The following is an 18,957-nucleotide window of genomic DNA, read 5'->3' as shown; positions in this document are numbered from 1 at the left end:
ACAAGCAGTTTCTTAGGTGGAGGCCACTCTATCCTTGGTGTTGTTGATGTTGCAAAGTCTTATCACAGTGATAACCAGATAACCCATCCTCTGGAATGTTTTTGTGCTTAGCCTTGTTTACGCACCAACCACAGACTCTAATAAATCTGTCAACAACACACGTCATGACACACCCCCTTCAGATGTGCATGTGACACACACACACACAGACATGATAACTCCTGTCAGAGTGAAGCAATTTTGATCTTGGTTTAACAGTGGTGTCAAATAATGAAAACGTTCTCCATCTGTTTATGTGCTTCAGTGATCCTGCCCTGGAAATTGGGATCTTGGACATCTTTGGCTTTCAAGAATTTCAGAGGAATGGATATGAGCAGGTGGGACAATGCTGACTTTTATCAGACAATAAATCTCAGTCAATCCACACACACCCCCCCACACACATCCGGGCAAAAGGAACCCCCCAAAAACATCAGTGTTGTGTTCCTTTTCCTTTCAAGCTGACAGATAATTTCCCCTAATTTAGTCAAATGCAGTTATGACATTTTCTGATTTATCTGATCTTAATCAAATTGTTTAAATATTTGGGTCTGCGATCTATTTTAGCCTGGACATTTTAGTCTGTAATTGTAATGAATGAGGTGAGGTCTGTGGCTGACTGTGGCGTGATTTTCAGCTGTCCTCAGATGAACTGGCCACTGACAACAATGACTGCCTGTGTGTGAGATGTCAGAGTAATAAGCAGCTCCAAACCAGTGTGTCTGTTTGTTTGTTTGTTTGTTTGTTTGTTTGTTTTTTATTTGAAGAAATGTTAAGGTCTGTTTCAATGCTGCATTGTTCACATTGTTGAAGAAAAGTAACAGCAACAGTGGCAGTTACCTAAATTATTCCAAAATAAAGAAACTCTTGTGTGTCAGTGCTATGGTCGTATAGTAGGCTCAAATTCCAGTTACAGTCAGTATTCAGCAGTCTGGCTACAAACATGACAAACACTGTACCACAATAGTGGGAGCCTGAAAAAAGCTCAAAAATAGCTCAACAAAAATTGCAGTGGTTGATGTAGTTTTGGGAAATTTGGGAATTCAAAGGTGCACAATATAGTTTTTAGGAAGAAATTTTAAGAGTAGAGGAAAACATTCACATACTGATTCCTCACAGGTGAATAAACTGAAGAACAAACTGTCCTTAAAGGACAAAACAATTTCATACTCTTTAACTTTGTTTATGTGACCCGTCTGAGTAGCAGTCATTCTAGTGTCAAACAGTATTTTGGGAACCTTAGTCCCCCAAGGCAGCTTGTTAATATGGAAGTATATATCAAATAACTGTTTCTAAATGTTATATTATTACTTTAGAAATATTTGAATCACTAGGAATAGGAATGGGAAAAGAAGTTTTTTATTTTGTAAGCAGTCCCGCCCCTCCCAGAGTTTTTATACAACGGCTTTGTGAGCTTAACCGTGTGCACTTTTGCATGCATTATGCACACGGATGGATCAGCATGTCTGCAATGCTTGAATGTTTTAATTGTTTTCAGTATGTCAGCAGGTGTGAATACAATGCACCGTGTACAGAGTAGAACATGTGCAGCATTATACTGTTCACCTGTTATGGGCTGTAAATCTGCCATGTGCTCATCAAGCATGCACTGTTAATAGACTACCACCTAGTACGAGCAGCAGGGACCTGGCAGTCAAGCCAGTATATCACAGTGCGTACGTGTGTGTGTGTGTGTGCGTGTGTGTGTGAGGTGTCTTAGGGTGTAATTCATAGTGCTCAAGAGGCTAAGTGCTTATTTTTGTTACTGAGAGCTTATGTTCCCTCCCTGTGGAACTCCCAATCTCCTCCCAGCTTTTATTAAGTACAGTGTATTTGGATTTGCTTTTCAAGCATGTGTGTGACAGGTTTTTATGTGTGCGTGTGTGGCACTAAGATTTCAGTGGCCTTACTCTTCCTCTGCATGATCTCTAATCCAAGTGGAAGCTAGGGATTGCGTGACCTTTCCTCCTCAGGTCACGGAGAGAGCAGAAGGGCCAGAAGGGAGAGAGAGGAGGAGGCTAACAAAGTGAAAAAAAAAAAAACACTATCTCTGGCAGATGGTGGCATTCCTTGCCTCTCTCCCTCAGACATATTCCTTATTGTTGCTGCTGAGCTCCATATTAATTTCAGTTTTCTCAAATCGCACACATTACCCGCCACAGGAGAGAGAAGAGGAGGAGCGAGGATAAACAAGCACGATGATCTCTTACAGTAGATGTGGCACATCAGTGACAAACAAGCCCTCACACTCTGACATGTTTGTACACACACACACACACGTAGACACTTACACACCAGGCTCCACACACGCAGCATGATCAGGGTCATTAGTGCTCGTTAATTAGAGCTGTGTTTGTCAGGGGTGTGTTGTACCTGCTCAGCACTTTGCTAATGAGCTAACTCAATCAACCACCTGCTGGGACTAAGCCTTTAATGTACTCGCCTAGCTTGTAGACAAACAAGGATGAAAGAAAAACAGGACTGCAGAACAGCACACCTCGAGATCAGCACTTCTCAATCAGCACTCGGCGAGACAGAATGTGGGTCATGGCACTGTTCTGAAACGGTCACGTGACGGCGCCCAGAGAGAAAAACTCAACCCGGTTAATTTATGATTTTCACACTTCCAGCAAATTAACACTTCACTCTTCAGTGACTATATAAATCTCTTATTAGCCCAATGCTAAGTGCTGAAGGGCTTTAATTGAGGAGTCGAATCTAGCTCAGTCTGCCGTCAATATTCATGTTAGTGCAAAACATGAAATGGAAGTACAACAGATGGATACATTACATCCTAGGTTGAAACGAAGGACACCTCACTCAAGTACAAGTGTGACAAATCTTTCCAAGACTACAACACTGTAAGACTTTTTTCATGTCCCGCTTTGTGACACATTTGGGTTCAGGAAAAGTTTAAACAGGCCTGCTGCTCATGCTGCTGCTGCTGCAGTCTGCTCTCCTGTGTTGTTCCACTTCATACTCTACGTTCCTTCTCATTACATCAATGTGACAAGTCACACTTGAATCTGCCCTCCAGTGTTGTACACACTTACGCCAGACAATCACATTTGAGTGACTCCTCCCTGTGCTGTGAGTGGCTGACTGCTGGGTTAGGAAGAGTTCATGTGTCCCAGCAGGAACACTTTATTCATATTATAGTGGCAGAGAAAAAGGCAGCACATAAGAACATCCATTTCTATTATATCATGCATGAGGTGTGCCCGTAAACAGTTCTCATGAGTTCAGGGTCAGGTGTGATATGTGAGTAGTCACTTCATTTATGCCCCATTGACTTCCCTGTTGGTGCCACGGCAACTTGTTTTCCGGCCATAATCGTGCATTTGTCTTTTTTTTTTTAAAACAAACATACAGCAGCATGTCTCTGAGGAGGAACTGCGTGCCGTGTGCACCCAAGTGTATGTTTACATCTCGATTTGTGTGTTGTTTGCATTCCAGCTGTGCGTGAACATGACCAATGAGCGGCTGAGGCAGTACGTCTCCGAGGTGCTTTTCCAGCAGGAGCAGGCTGAGTGTCTGCAGGAGGGCATCGCCATGGAGACCCCACGCTCCCCCACCAACCAGCCAGGCGTCCTGGACTTCTTTCTTCAGGTATTGTATGCGGCTGGTTCAGACCAGTACAGGCCAGTTTGGTGTCTCATGATCTAATTCAAGATTGCAGCCTCACCTAGAGACAATGACAAAAGCTTAAAAGGTGCACTGTGTAGTTTTGGGGACAACATTTTAATCAGAAAAGAAAGATATTCTTTGACTTTTTTTAAAAAAAATTGAAAAATTGAGTCAACAAAGTGATCTTAAAGGACAGCACAGTTTCATACTGTTGTACCTACTGAGTCTCAATCAGTGTTCTGGGGACCTTAGAGAGCAGCTTGTTAATTCAGTTTGTATCACAATCTCTTTGATATCGTAAATGTTCTGATCTAATCAAATTAATCACTTTAGGAAGTTGGTTTTTGTACTTTTTATTTTTCTATAATTTTGTTTCCTTTTTTTTCTATATTGAATTTTATTTGAAAATTAGACTTACAACAAAAATGACATTTGTTGTGCCCCAAACTGAAATATTACTGGTAGGACTGGTGGTCAACTTGTGTTTAAGATGCCAAGTTGATGTCATGGCAATCCCTTCAGTCCTTTGTTGCATGTTACTCTCTCACCCCATGTTCCCTCTCTGTCCATAGTGTCTCTGTTTATAACAGCCAAAATGCTCCAGATATCTAAAAACAATTTAAAATGACTGAAGTTATTTGATATTAGAGGCCAGCTCTACCCTGGGGGATCAATAAAAGTGTCATAATGAAAATAATTTATCGCCATTATTATGAAGGTTGCTTTGTAACCATGAGTGACATAAATAACATGTGAGCATCTGTTTGTTCCTCTTCCAGAAGCCTCAGGGCCTGCTGTGTGTGTTAGATGAGGAGAGCCAGAGCCTGCGGCCAGCAGAGCAGACCCTATACAAGAGGCTGTCAACGCAGCTGGACTCCAATCCAACTCATGGCCTCTCTCTCACAACCAAGGATGGCAACGGAAACCCCCCTCCGAAAGACCAGGGCCCAGCCTTCACTGTCTGCCACTATGCCGGACAGGTTAGTTTATATTGCAGAAAACCACGACCAAGGCCCCACATTCCCATTTAATTCAATCAAGCCTGATCCACTATCAAACTCGATAGCCCTGTATCACCCAAAAGAATACTGAATCCGTCCTGTCATCCGAATCAGCTCCAAATGTTAATGGGGTCTATTCTGGGTCAAGTTACATCCTACATCGAACATTTCTGGAAATACTTTTAGTAGTTTTTAGTGTTAGCCTACGAGTGAAAACGTAAGCTCCTTGGTAGAAATGGTCATTTCCATAAAAACTCTTTGATCTGAATGAGAAAAATCCTAAATTATGAATATAGGTAAAATCAAATTTATGTATTCTCTTATTATTCCATATTCTCAAGGCTTTGTTTGCCCTAACAGAAAATGAGTCCCACAATGAACCTAGATGCCTTTTGTTATCTGCTATGTCTGGAGAGTGCCCTTGTCAGGAGTGTGATTTTTATGAAGTAGGCAGGCTAAAGATAACAGACAACCAGGCAGAAAACCAGACTCAATGTTAACAATTCTAGGAAGTGAATCATCTGAATTTATATATATATATATAATATATATATATATATATATATATATATATGTATGTATGTATGTATATGTATGTATATATATATATATATATATATTATATATATATATATATATATGTATGTATGTATGTATGTATGTATGTATGTATATATATATATATATATATATATATATATATATATATATATATATATATATATATATATGTATGTATGTATGTATGTATGTATGTATATATATATATATACAATAGGCCTATGGGCTGTGTGCAAACATGGGTTTAAAGTGAACAAATAATTTATGAAAGAAATGTTTCATAATTAATAATGCATAATTAAAACTCAAACTCGATCAGCATGCCCAGTTCAGCTACATCCCAAATGGTAACAGCTAGCTAGTAGAAAGTGTTAACAACTGTGAGGTTAACAGAAATAGATTAAAAGGTATATAATATTTTCACACTAGTAATGCTATCGAAACCAGTCCTTTGGCTCCGACAGTGCAGTAGTATTGGCAGTTTTCAGGGCTGCACATTGATGGAAGAGAGCATGCAGTCCATGCTTACAATCATATTAAATAAGCATACTTTCAATTAAAACATGCCATAAGATCAACTGTTTTTAATGTGTTCTTTATGTTTTACTGATTTTTTTGTCTAATGTTGTTTATTTCTTTACGGATAAGTCATGATACTGAAATGTTGAATTTATTATATTTGTAGAGTGATATGTGATTGTAGGCTTGTATGGACGCTGTCTTTTCTCCATACTGGAAACCTCTTGATTCCTAAAAGGCAATTTTGTTGGTTGACACAAAATGAGGTCTTTTTTTGGATGAAATAAATAAAAAGCAGCTACTGATGAAAGAAAACATGACAATAACATTTTCTTTAGAAGACTGAATGATGATTGTCAACATTAGAAATGTCAAAAGCACCATGATAAAGAAATAAAGTGGTGCTTTTACAAAGATATAGGTCCACGTAAATTGATATTTACATAATGGCTTACGTTGCGTATGATGTTAATGTACCGTGTAAGTGAATGTCCATGTACGATTTTTTTTTTGTCCACCAGATTTCATACGACCTCACGGGATCGCTCACAAGAAACAAGGACTCCCTTCCTCAGAATCTCCTGTTTACGATGAAGTGTAAGTACCCAATAAATAACATGCACACGAGCACATTGTGGTGTCAGAGCACAGTTGATCACAAAGATGCACTCTTGTCTAAACCAACTGTGCACAAAACCACTCTCTGTCTAAGTGTGGCAGTGTTTGTGTGTGTGTTTCATCACATATGCAGCAGACAGCACCGTCTGTGTGTATATTGTCTATAGAAGGTGCCAGATGTGGGGTGTTGTGGTTAGCGGCACACAGGCAGTCGTTGTGTGACTGCCAGGCTAGCCTTACGTCCAGCAGCCTAATTGCTATAATTCCCATGATGAGGCTAATCTTCTAAAGGCTAGCCCTTCACTCACACTTGGCTGTTGTCCCTCTGTCTGAACGAGTCAATGCGTCACAGCCATTCATCTGCACACACTGACATACGTACTGTGTGGTTTCTACTTACGGACGTCATCCACTCCCAGCTATAACTTTAAGCCTCAGAGCTAACAGGACAGTGGAGGGATCAAAATAAGTGAAGCAATGATTTAGAATTAACTTCAAATTAAAAGACAATTACCCTTGTCACTGTGCGTAATTAAGCCCTTAAGCGAGTCCAGGACTTGTGTTTGTTTTCTTTGCTCAGTACGCCTACCTGCCATCATCCTGCCCCCTTTCTCTCTGTCTCAGGCTGTCAGATGAGAACCACATACCCACGTTCACACACATGTTGTTTGACTTTCTGAATGAACTCATTGTTGTTGCGAACCGCTCCACGTGTTGTCGAGTGGCATGGTCCACCCCCTCTTGTTGCCCGACTGATTGTTTACACAGAGACTAACTTTATGCCTTCTCCCCACCCTCACTCCTCCTCTGATGCTTCTTTCCTTCCTTGTTGACATCCTCCTCACTGTTTCTTTCTTTCTTTCTTTCTTTCTTTCTTTCTTTCTTTCTATAACTGTTCATCCCACATCTCCTCATTCACATCCACCCCCTTATTTCCACCAATGCTGTTGCTTCTTTTCACCATTATTTTCTTCCCTCCCTCTCTCTGTGTATGTGCTTTGTGCCCGGCAGCCAGCGAGAGTGTGTTACTGCAGCAACTCTTCCAGTCCAAGCTGACTCAGACTGGTTCCCTGGTGCCAGCAGCTCAGGGCCGTGCCGGGCTGAGGGGGCCTAAGGCTGCCTTGTTGCTCCACAGGATGCCGTCAGCCTCTCTTGTCACTGCCAACACTGTCTCCCAACAGCCCCGGAGGTACCATGACCTTACCAAGGTACAGTACACAGGGGCAGAGTGGATGGTGCAAGCCTCTTGTTGAATTCACTTGAGCGTTATGTTGAAGCCTGTGTTATTTTTGAATAATTTTATCATTCCACAATTTGATTTGAGGCAAACATTAAATGCATTGTTCATACTAGCTTTAGAAATTAAACATGAGGATGAAATTGAGGAATGAACGAGTTGAAGGAGCACATTTAGAAAGTCTGATAAACAATAAGTCTGAGGATCGGTGGGCAACTGACTGCTCTGCCGATCAATGGGAAAACAGGGATAGTATTTTTGGAAAAAAAACAACCGTCTATTTTAAGCTCCTTCCCCCCACGGTGCTATATATACACCTCTGGGAATTGGGTTTGTTTGAAAAGCATGCAGTCTCATCTACACAGTCACAAATTTTACTTTTTTCTTTACACACATTCACAAAAACCCAAATGACACTCCTGATAAATGTATTCCCAGTAAACCTTCATCTCCCTCTCCATTTGATCTTCATGTAAATGTTTTGGAAAGCATTTCACACCAGGGTACATGTGTGATTGAAAAGTATTGCCGGTTGTATAACCTCGAAGGGAGTCCTGCCTGCTGTCTCTGTGGCTTATTAGCCATCTAGAGACACAGGCTTACATAAGACCTCTCTCACTTCCCCAATGTCCCAGCAGCTTAATACAGTAACATTAGGTAATATAGTAATGCTACACTGAGTGTATTACAGCAAAACAAGACATAAATGCCATGGGCTGTAATTTAAAGTATATGAAACAGAATGATTGGGCATGATGGAGAGGTGTTCCAGTGGAGCAGTTTATTGTGCTTTGGAAAAATCCTACACAGCAACAAGGCAGATGGATTTTTAAATGTCGCATTCTGGTCTCTAGTTAAAGCCACACAGCCTGATGTGATGTTAATATGTGATGATTATGCTGTAATGGTTCCATATTCCTCAGTGGCCATTTAAAGCAAAATGCACAGCTATCTAATATTTTTTCTCATTATTATCGCTTTTCATTTATCAGATCCTGAAGAAGAAAGGTTCGAGCTCCTTCCTCCAACAGCTAGAGCGTTGTGGGCCCATCACAGTGGCTGTCCAGCTGAGGGTAAGAACCATTTCTCCTCCACCAGCCACACTAAGTCTAAGACTAAGTCATGTCTAAATCTAAAGAAGGTGTCTGAGTCATGAACCATGTTGCACATGAGCCTTACCGCAAGAAGGTCAGAATCTGCTGGCCTAAAGATGTTGCATGTACACTAGTTTCCTTCTAAATTCCAAATCCGTGCTGGTCAGATGATCTGATTCTGAACTGTCCATAGGTAGTAATGTGTTTGTTTGTAAATGTCCAGCCCACAGTGAACCCTGCTTATTGCCCACTATATTGCAGAAAAGTTGGGCCTGTCCACACATCCTGGAAGATTTCAATATCCCAGATAAATGTCCTTCTGCAAAATAGTAAAAAGTAGAAATTACACAGATTAAGTTACAACCTGTAGTAGTGTTTGCCACTGCTATAACAAGTATCTACTGCAGCACAAGCACATATAACAGCTGAAGGCTATTAGGGAAAAGTTACTATACATGTTTGATTTACTTCCTGATGCCATTCAGACAAAACGCCCATTCCTTTGCATCTTCTACAGATCCCAAATTATTGCAGGAATTTGTCAGTGAAACTCAAGTTTTTGTTTGAATTAATCGTCATCTCTGCAAACCGCTGTAGTTTTGCATCCTCGCCCTCACACACCCACTCCCTCACTCTGGTCCTCAAAACACTGAACATCATTCTCACTTATTCACAAAACATGGCCTCTGCAAGAATGCAGCCCTAAGACTTATTCAGAGTTGAGTACTGTGATTTCATAACTATATAAAGCAACAATAATATGCACTTAGTGGAATGTAGTTCAGTGTATGCTGCTGACGCAAGGAGGCTGAAATGTGGCTCAGAGAAGCAGTACCTTTGGTTTGAATGAAGCCAGTGTGTTGCACAATCAGAGTTGTGGGCTTGTGGTCGGTTGGTCCCTCAGGGAATGGCAGGGAAGGAGAGAGTGGGCTGAAGAATGATGCTGTACCAAGCCAAGCGTGAAGCCCTCCACATGAATGAATGAACAATGAACAACAACCACTGTGTTCCATGCGGATGCATTTGTGTGTGTGTTCATATGAATGCTGGTAGTGACGTTCAAAGATGTGGGCAGAGGTGCTGATCATTGTACCTAAAGGTATGCAGAGCATAGACTGACGTCAGTTCGAGGAGTGGCAGATACACAGATGTAAGTATTTACGCAAATTTGGATTTGTGGGTAAGCGTGACCTTGGTTGCAGCATCTGTAAATTCAGGACAAGAAGAAAAGCTTTCTCACACGCCCTGAGAAAGAGTAAAGAGCTCTTTGTTTTTTGCTTCCTCCAGAGGCAAAACACACCCCCCAAAAAATCAGACCACTTTGTACTAAACACGACGTGATCTCACTCTCCTCACTATGGCTCAGAAATCAAGTTACAACATCAAAAGGGAGAAGACAGAGAGCCCTTCTTCCCCTCTGTAGCACTTACTGTACAGCCCCAACACTAATAAATGTTAATCAAAGCACGACATGTAGTTCATGCTGTTATGTTGGTAAAACTCCCACTAAGTGCCTTCCACTGTATCTCCTTTTCCCTCTCTCAGAACTCGCTGTCGGAGGTGATCAGTAAGCTGCAGGCCTGCAGTCCTCACTTTGTGGAGTGCGTGCGCCCCAACGCCTGCGGCCAGCCAGACAGTTTTGACAGCTTCCATGTGTCAGCCCAGCTGCAGTACATCGGGGTGCTTGAGATGGTGCGCATGATCCGTTATGGATACCCTGTCCGCCTGTCCTTCCCAGGCTTCCTCAGCAGGTCAGTGCCGGAACACTTTCAGAATTAAGAGCGCCACAGCTGTAATTACTCGTAATCTGAAGTTATTGTGCTATCTGTGTGTGATGATTCATTCACTTCACAGCCTCCTCTTCACCTACAGCTTTTTTCTGTCCTAAATTTGATCGATTTCCCTGCTTCCTCTCTTTGTCTGTCTCAATGATCCCACTTACATTACACTCCCAGCAGGTCACAGTGATCTCTGTCCCTTGATGAGTGACAAGGCGAGCAGGTCGAAGTAAGCTGAAAGTTTGAGAGCGTATGACTTCTCTACATCTGCTGTGCAGAATCACGTGCTCACATGCAGACCGACACATTAGCACTGACAAGTCACAGCAACCCTCAGTGTTAGAGGCACAAAATGACCTTGAATGGCTTTATTGCAGCTGATAAATGCCACTAATACATTTCCCATGTCAGCCCGACACACACACATTAACCAGTCAGTTGTGTGTAAGGTCTCCATGTCCCACACTAATGTTGGTCATTATTTCTCCCCGTAGCTCTTTGCTAAACCCTTTTACTATATTTCCTGGCATCCCTCCTATCTCCATTTGGCTGTTTGTTTCAGTCTTCCTGTTCCTGTTCCTCTGATTCCAAGAACCAGTGGAATACTGAGAGGATTTAGCTCTCAGTACGTCTTTTGCTCTCTCTCTCTCTCTCTCTCTCTCTCTCTCTCTCTCTCTCTCTCTCTCTCTCTCTGTCTCTCTCTCTCTCTCTCTCTTTTTGAGGATAAAGGGATTAACATGAACATTCCTGCCAGATAATAAGAGAGGACAAAGCTGGTCACATGACCCCCCCAAAAAGTTTCCACTACCCTGCTGTAAACATCATAACGTCACCTCACACACACACACACACGCAAACTGTGTGTCTGTCCCAAACTTAAATCAAGAGAAAATACAATGACTCAAGCTCATTTATTATTTTTCTTCCTGTTTATTAGAATGTTGTCTATTGTAAGCAAGAAGACTTGTATAGAAAGCAATGGCTCACATTCTGGTCAGATTTCTCATCATTGATTAATTTTCTAGCTAGCGGACTGATAGTACCCAACAAGCATAGGGATGCATAATAAGGAAAAGAGAAAGCATGTACCTAAGCCCTGTGCACCATTGCGCAAATGGATGGAGTGTACGTACCGTCCGAGACCTCAGTTATCTATTTCACTTGGTGAGTGAAATAGATAAGTGAAGCTCACATAATAGGTTTTCACCAGGGAAAACCTGAACAGAGAATTGAATCTAGAGAACAAGTCCTGTGTTAAATGATGAAGTGAATCCAATATAGATTATAGTGTTGTCTGTCCATAAGCTGCCTCCTGCTCCTTTGTGTTTTTGATGGATTTAACTTGTATAGCCCACACTGTCATTGTTCAAGCTATAATTGAAAGATTCCTGATGAGGGTTTTGTGAAGGCTGTTTGTTAAACCATATGTGTGTTTGTGTGTGTGTGTATGTGTGTGTGTCCGAGAGAGAGAGCGAGTACGTGAGTGAGTGTCATATAGTGCAGTATATGACAACATATCGCGATGAGTGACATAAATGAGCATCACGAAAAGCTGCTTGCCAGAAACAGAAATGATGAACAAACAGAGTTGATGAAACTGTGTCTAGCCCTGTAAGGTCTTCAGCATAAACTGAGCAACCACCTTAAAGAAAAGCAGCACTCTCTCCACTTTATGTCCCTAATATCTGGAACTTAACGGTGTACTCAGCAACAAATACTTTTGTATCTTTTGCTCTATACCAGGGTGATTGATCTACTTTAGATCTGCAGCAGTCCCACTGTCCCCATATTATGCTAGGCTAGGCCAGGGATGGCCTTGTGAGTAATGAGTTCATGAAAGAGATTCTAATCATTGATATGTTTGGATGGCTAGACTTCCAGGCCCCTAGAAGAGTGGTAGCTGTTGTCAATCAGCCACTAACTGCTGCAGCACAGAAGACAGCTTCTGTGATCTGCCAAACTGCTTTCAAATTATCCTTCAAATTGTCTAGTGTGGCTTTGAGCGCCCTGGTGGTGGTTTGGTGCGTGAATATGGTCCATCTCTGCTAGATTTATAGTGAAGTTGTGATGCTATTTCTATATGTAAATGTAGATGGTATTTATAAGTAAAAGCAAGAGGGGTAACAGATGAATTTAAGTGCTTGGTTGTTTCGATAAAAAGAAAACCCTAATCACTCTTTTGACTTGGAGATGCAGGATTGGTGATCTGTTAGTTGCCTGGCTGGGTTGCCACCAGATCTGGAAAATAGTGTATCCAGTGTTGTTTTGTAAACAGATGATAATATCAACTTAAAGATTCAAGACAAACTACTTACCATCAGGTCCCCCCCAGCAGGAGTCTAACCCACCAGTGCAAAAAACCCAGGATGAGGATCGGCCCTCTGGATAGCAGTTGCGAGAGAATGAGTAGGAAAAGGTCTGTTTTGTGTGATACAGGGACACTATTATTGGCTGTCGCGTCTATTCAGGAGGAACAAAAGAAAATTTGTCCTATACTAGATTAGCAAGCAGCCTGCTGGCAATTTGGACCAACATCAAACTCATCTCCAGTGACTGTACAAAGAAAAACCCTATCTCTGAAACAGCACCTTGGTGTTTTTTGAATATAATTTTTCAGTATGACATAACATTTAAGATCACTTTTTTGAGTTAATGAAGGGCATGTTTATATGACCCACACCACTGAACACACAGAGATGAAACTGATATCGACACCTATTGCTAAAACAGCAAACCAGCTGAATCCTTAAAATCTTGAACACAATTTCAAATTTCTAGTTGTGGTCCTACTCTTTACTCATAAAATGATTGTGCTTTACTCAGTAATGCGTCACTGCCAGTGCTAGTTTGTGTGCATGAGTGTTTTTTGTGTTTTGTCTATATACAAATGGTTTGAATGTGCCGTTGTCTGACGTGTGTCCCTGTTCTGCTGTTTACACATTAAGGCTGTGGTTAATTTTAAGTGGCTGCCACTCACAAAGACACCAGTCATTTCAGCCCAAGTACCATTCATATCTCCCTCTCTCTCTCCTCCACTGGGCTCAGACAGAGCTGATGAATGAACACAGCCTTGGCCAAGGAGGGAGCTGCTGCAGAGTGGGGGTAGACTACACTCCCGTCTTCACAGAGAGCTTTCTCACATAATTTCTAATTCTTTTCTCACATGGTCCTACCTCTGAACCACCATTTTCTTTTTTCTTCTTTCATTTTCCCACCTCTGCTTTTTTCATTATCCCAACATGTTTTCTTTCTTTCTTTCTTTCTTTCTTTCTTTCTTTCTTTCTTTCTTTCTTTCTTTCTTTCTTTCTTTCTTTCTTTCTTTCTTTCTTTCTTTCTTTCTTTCTTTCTTTCTTTCATCAGTCTCTCCACACACTGTTGCAATTTTACCCGGTTTTGTATTCCTTTTTCTCTTTACTATTTGTCACTCTTTCAAAACAAACCCCTGCCCTTGACTAATCAAAATGACAGGCCAGTGAATCACCTATTAATCTTGAGGTCACTATATTCTCATGAACACAAACACACAAGTATATACTCACAAACACACACTGGAGCCAGGCAGGCCACTTCACTACATCGTAGTGGCCGCCTGAAGCAAATTACATTAGTGTCCTGGTAACCGGAGTGATTTATGAGGAAATCTATTTTACTGTTGCTTTTATTTGTCTTTTATGATACACTATGTGTTTTGGGGCTGGGTTTATATTCTGCCAGTGTGTAAGGTCAAATGCCTCAACTTGAACCTTGTTTCCCAGCCCTCAATATGTGGTGGTCTCCTCATTCTTTGTTGGTACAAAGTGGGTGAGAAGAATCAGTATTCATAGAGGATGTCACAAATGCTGCTCAGAAAACATATTGGTCATGTTTTCTATCTGGCCAAATCCTAGTGGGTACTCATTACCTGCCACTGATGGATAAAGACACACATTTATAGGTTATTAAGTTGCCTACAAAGAAGTATCCGTCATTCAGACAGACTGATGAAAATCCATGACTAAACAAAGCCAAGAGGCTTTGAGGATGTGGCAACTGAAAGGTCTGTCTGATGGATAGCAGCTCCAGAGAGGAAGTGAGTGGTTTAAATTCCAGCTGCGGTGCCTTTACCACCTTTGTAATGCTCAGTAACAGTAGTCACTGATGGCCCGTTGGTCACAGAGAACCACATTAGCAAGCTGTAGTCCTCCATTTAAACTCTTATCAAAGGGGTTATTTCACATCTTTGACTCCACATGAAGCCCCCTTGGGTCTTGTAAAAGCAGGGACCATCGATGGTTTTCATATCCTCATAGGGGAGGTCATGGGTTTACAGAGTTCCTTTGTGTTTTATGGGCCCAGTGGGACAGCGTGTGCTGTCTGTGGGACTGGTATTACCATACAGAGAGAGGGTTAGGGAGAGTTCAGACGGACCCCACTCCTCCAAATCAAACACATCCTTCATTCACATGCCCTCACTTACTTACTATTGACATCACAAGTGGTTTATGCTTCCAGCCATCTGCTTGTTATATTTTCCACATCAGATGTATGACATCATCAGCTGGCCTCTCATTGATAACAAAGGAGTAACTGATGTGAAGTTTGGGTGCTTTTTGTATTTGCTGGGCTGATATTCCTATTTCCTTCTGATAGGGTCATAATTGCAGAATGATCTTTGCATATAGAGTACAGTATGGTATATTTTTAAATATCTCCAACAAATCTTCATAACTAATGTCTAAATGATTATATGCTAGTTTCAGTGTGGTGTGGTAAAGCCAAAGACAGGTCTTGAAAATACTGTTTCCTGTGGGGCATCCCTGTGCCATGTCAGCTACTGATCTCATGAATTATAGTTTGGGATAGGTTTTTTTTTGTGATTTACATAATTCTAGGGTAACTTTGCAAGCAAATCATGTTTACCTACAGTTTCTGTGCAGATATACAAAGTTGAACTCTCCATCTTAAAGATGAAGAATTGTGTCTCTTTTGACCTAACAATCTCAATTAGCCTACTGTTTTTAACCAGTTATGTGCTTGTGTGTACAAAAAACAACAAGCTATGAAATGTTATTTATTATACCCATTATGACATGTTTAAGTGGCAGGAGATGTAGGACTCAAGAAAAATATGATATTACTATTTGGTGTACTTGATAATTAATTTTCATCATCATTCTTCATTTAGTATTAGAAGTATTTTGACAGTAACCTCATATGTCTATGTAAATAGTATTGTATAAGCTGATAGAAAGATTTTTGACTTGACACTGTAGGTGTAGCCCAGGTTAAGCATTTTAAAATAAGATTCAGCTGGTTAAGTTTTAGTGTCCTGGTATTGTTCATACTGATTTAAACTTGCTTTTCCTACTGTGACAAGTTAAAACATCTACTGTGGTGAAATTGGACACACTAGCCTACTCCTATTCTATGGGTGTATGATATTTTCCTCACATCAGTTTAATATTCGGGACGTGTATCCTCTTCTTCAGTTAAAAATGGGGAGAGTTCTGCCACCAGTGATAATGCTCTAGTCAAAGCTCAAAGTTTATATTGAATATTCATTATACATCCACTGTTGTCTAGATATATTATTGTTCAGTATTTTCCATTAGATTTTACATTTTCAAATTTTGTTTTCAATTTATTCTGGTTTCTGGAGTGGGTTTTCCTTTTTTAGTTTTTTATTGTGTTAAAATGATTAGTTTAGTTTTTTATTAGTTACAGTGTGTGTATTGTGTCACTATTTGAAAAATATTTAAGATGTCTGGAATAGGTATCACAATACAAACACAACACTTAATGAAGGCAGCTGATTCACAGTCATGTAGACATCAAAGATATGAAAGTTAAGTAAATATCATAGTCTGAAAAAGATATCAAAGTCTAAGTAGATATCATAGTCTGAATAAATGCGTCACTGCCTCTTCACCCATGTTGGGTTGACAAATTCAACCAAAGTGACAAAGACTGAAACTAAAGACATGTCCTGTAAGTTTATGTTTTAGTTTGGTTTTGTAAGTACACAATGTTGCCTCAGTTAGATGTTTTTAATGTTATATCACTTCACTGAAATGTTTATTTACATCTAGTTTATAGTTTAGTTTATGTCCAACATAATAATTTTGACACAGACCTGTACAAATGGAGCAGAAACTGCTGTAACTTTGCTGGCCAGTTTGAACTTCAATTATCACTCATTATTCTTCAGTACAATTGTGTTTACATGTATTATGTCTGTTATGTGTCATGTTGACTTAAACTGTGTGTGCTGAGTCCGTCTGGAACAGGTGAAGAACCGCTCCAAAATGCTCATAAATGGGAGTATGTTCTGTTTTTTTTTTTTTTTCATTATTATTATTCCAGTCACATTCTTTATCTGGTCCATTCAAATTGACGTGTATCACTCCATAAGTCCTCTCCTCTTACCCTGACATTGCTCACTCATACATGTCTGCACATTCAGAATTCAAACTACATATGATACATCTATTTACATATAAAGAGATACATATATTTTCTGTCACTGATTTCTGTGTCAACATTTCTTTCACTCATTTTCCCTTTCACCCCCACCATCCCAGGCACAAACAAACCTCTGTCTCCATCCAGCTGACCATTCATAGCAACGGTTGCCCTTGGCAACACCAATAGGAACAGATGCTGTTTGGCTGGCCTGCTGTATGACCTCGCTGACATTTGAACCCATTGTTTCTGAGAAGAGGGGGTTTCAGTGTGTCTCTTCTAAATGTTAAAGTTAGAGTTCAACACTTTTAAGATCATTTGTGTCTGCAGCTCTGATCTTCTGTGTTTGTATTTATGTGTCTCAGATATAAACACCTCGTCATCCCAGCCTTGGGAGACAAGAAGAAATTGTCAGCAGAGGAGAGATGTCGCTCAGTTCTGCAACAGTCCAAACTCCAAGGATGGCAGGTGGGTGTGTGTGTGTGTGTGTCTGTGTGTCATGCCTCTTTTTCTGTCCCCATCAGTAACAAAAGATTTGCCAAATGACTTAATCCCTGACCCGCTATTCCAAAGATCCCATGGAATCTTTGACAACTCGTTCCAGCTGTCCCACCTCATCATCATTCTCCTCACACACACACACACACACACACAGCAGCAGCAGCAGCAGCAGCAGCATGGACCACTCCGCCCCCTCTCTCTGTTGTCCTGTCTGCCAGACTGCTGTTGTGTCTGAGTGTGTGACCCTGCAGGTCACACCAGCTCCCGCCTTGCGCATGCACACACTCCTCCACAATGCCCAGCAGACACCTTTTCATACAGCTCTGCTTTAGACACACACACAAACACACACCACCCCTACAAGTAGTGTGTGTTGGAATGAATAGTGTCTATCAGTGGAAGTATGTCAGCCCGACAGTTCGGTGCACCTGGTATAGAGTGACCTCCGTCACCCCTCACAAATGCCCCCTGAGCCCAGGAAATGAATGCAGTGTCAACATACAAACCCCATCCCCTGCACACTCCACACCCACCTATTAACATACATCACTGCTACATCAGTGCTCTCCCATCTCTCAACTAGTCATACTCTTGTGATTGTGTGTAGATGGGCAGCAGTAAAGTGTTTCTGAGGTACTGGCAGGCTGACCAGCTCAACGACCGCTGTTACCAGCTTCATAAAAAGATCATCACCTGTCAGAAAGGTAAAATTCAATATAATAAACCAGCTGCCCTTTACGGTTTGTTTGTCTTATTTCACTAACACTTCTGACTTCTTTTGTTTTGTACTTCCTCTTCCTCTCAGTGGTGCGTGGTTGGCTGGCGAGACAGCGCCTTCATCACAGGCTGTCATCGCAGCAGAAAGAGGAGTGCAGTGTCCAGCGTTTCCTGCAGGGGGCAGAAGACATGGGGCTGCGGACCTACGACCAGTTGGTCATCCAAAATGCATCCGATATCGCCCGAGAGAGCGACCGCCTGCGATGTCACAGCAACAGCCTCCTCAACACCCTCGGCAACAGCCCACCGCTTGGTGAGAGGCCTGAGCCGGTGGGCAAGGAGGAGGATCAGCCTGCCAGGAGGTAAACTAGCAAACACCTTCAAACGCTTTCACATGAAGACAAACTTACATAAGTATTCGATAAATACAGATATGGAGTTATTCCTGTTGTCCTCTCTCTTGACAAAATTAATTTAAACAAAAAGTTCAATTGTTGTTTGGATGATGGACTTGTACTATGCTACTGATAGCTCCACGTCAATGCAACCAATAAAGATTACATCTCACCAAAGTAGTAACCCTAACCCATTACTAAACAAGTAGTGATGAACTATACTTTTAAGGTGCTTGATTAGTTCCACTTTGTGTTACTTTATATCTCCACTCCACTACATTTTAGGGGCCAACCTTGTACTTTTATTTTGTTGAAGAAAGTATGGTTATATACTTTATTTACATTTTTGCTTACTTTGCAGATTACATGCTTCATCAGAGCCAAGCAGCGCATTCAATAGAATTATTTTATCTGCCATCGGATTTTTTT

General features: G+C 41.1%; 1 protein-coding gene across 6 annotated transcripts in view; it reads left to right on the top strand.

Annotated features, from left to right (window-relative positions):
- myo16 (myosin XVI) overlaps positions 1-18,957 on the top strand; it is a 107,992-nt gene that overhangs the window by 71,159 nt on the left and 17,876 nt on the right. For all 6 annotated transcript variants that reach the window (XR_005077088.1, XM_037110499.1, XM_037110501.1 and 3 more), the window contains exons 21-30: positions 305-377; positions 3,496-3,648; positions 4,446-4,646; positions 6,269-6,344; positions 7,377-7,573; positions 8,595-8,675; positions 10,242-10,447; positions 17,281-17,383; positions 18,024-18,120; positions 18,222-18,495. Coding sequence is in view for 5 of the 6 variants with exons in the window: in XM_037110499.1 (XP_036966394.1) it covers positions 305-377; positions 3,496-3,648; positions 4,446-4,646; positions 6,269-6,344; positions 7,377-7,573; positions 8,595-8,675; positions 10,242-10,447; positions 17,281-17,383; positions 18,024-18,120; positions 18,222-18,495 (1,461 nt within the window). In the remaining variant the exon portion in view is untranslated. The remainder of the gene's footprint in view (positions 1-304; positions 378-3,495; positions 3,649-4,445; positions 4,647-6,268; positions 6,345-7,376; positions 7,574-8,594; positions 8,676-10,241; positions 10,448-17,280; positions 17,384-18,023; positions 18,121-18,221; positions 18,496-18,957) is intronic.

The sequence above is a fragment of the Acanthopagrus latus genome, chromosome 9 (assembly GCF_904848185.1).
Source record: "Acanthopagrus latus isolate v.2019 chromosome 9, fAcaLat1.1, whole genome shotgun sequence".
Taxonomy (NCBI): Eukaryota; Metazoa; Chordata; class Actinopteri; order Spariformes; family Sparidae; genus Acanthopagrus; species Acanthopagrus latus.
Note: the sequence above shows the minus strand (reverse complement) of the source record. Positions and strands in the feature narration are given on the sequence as shown.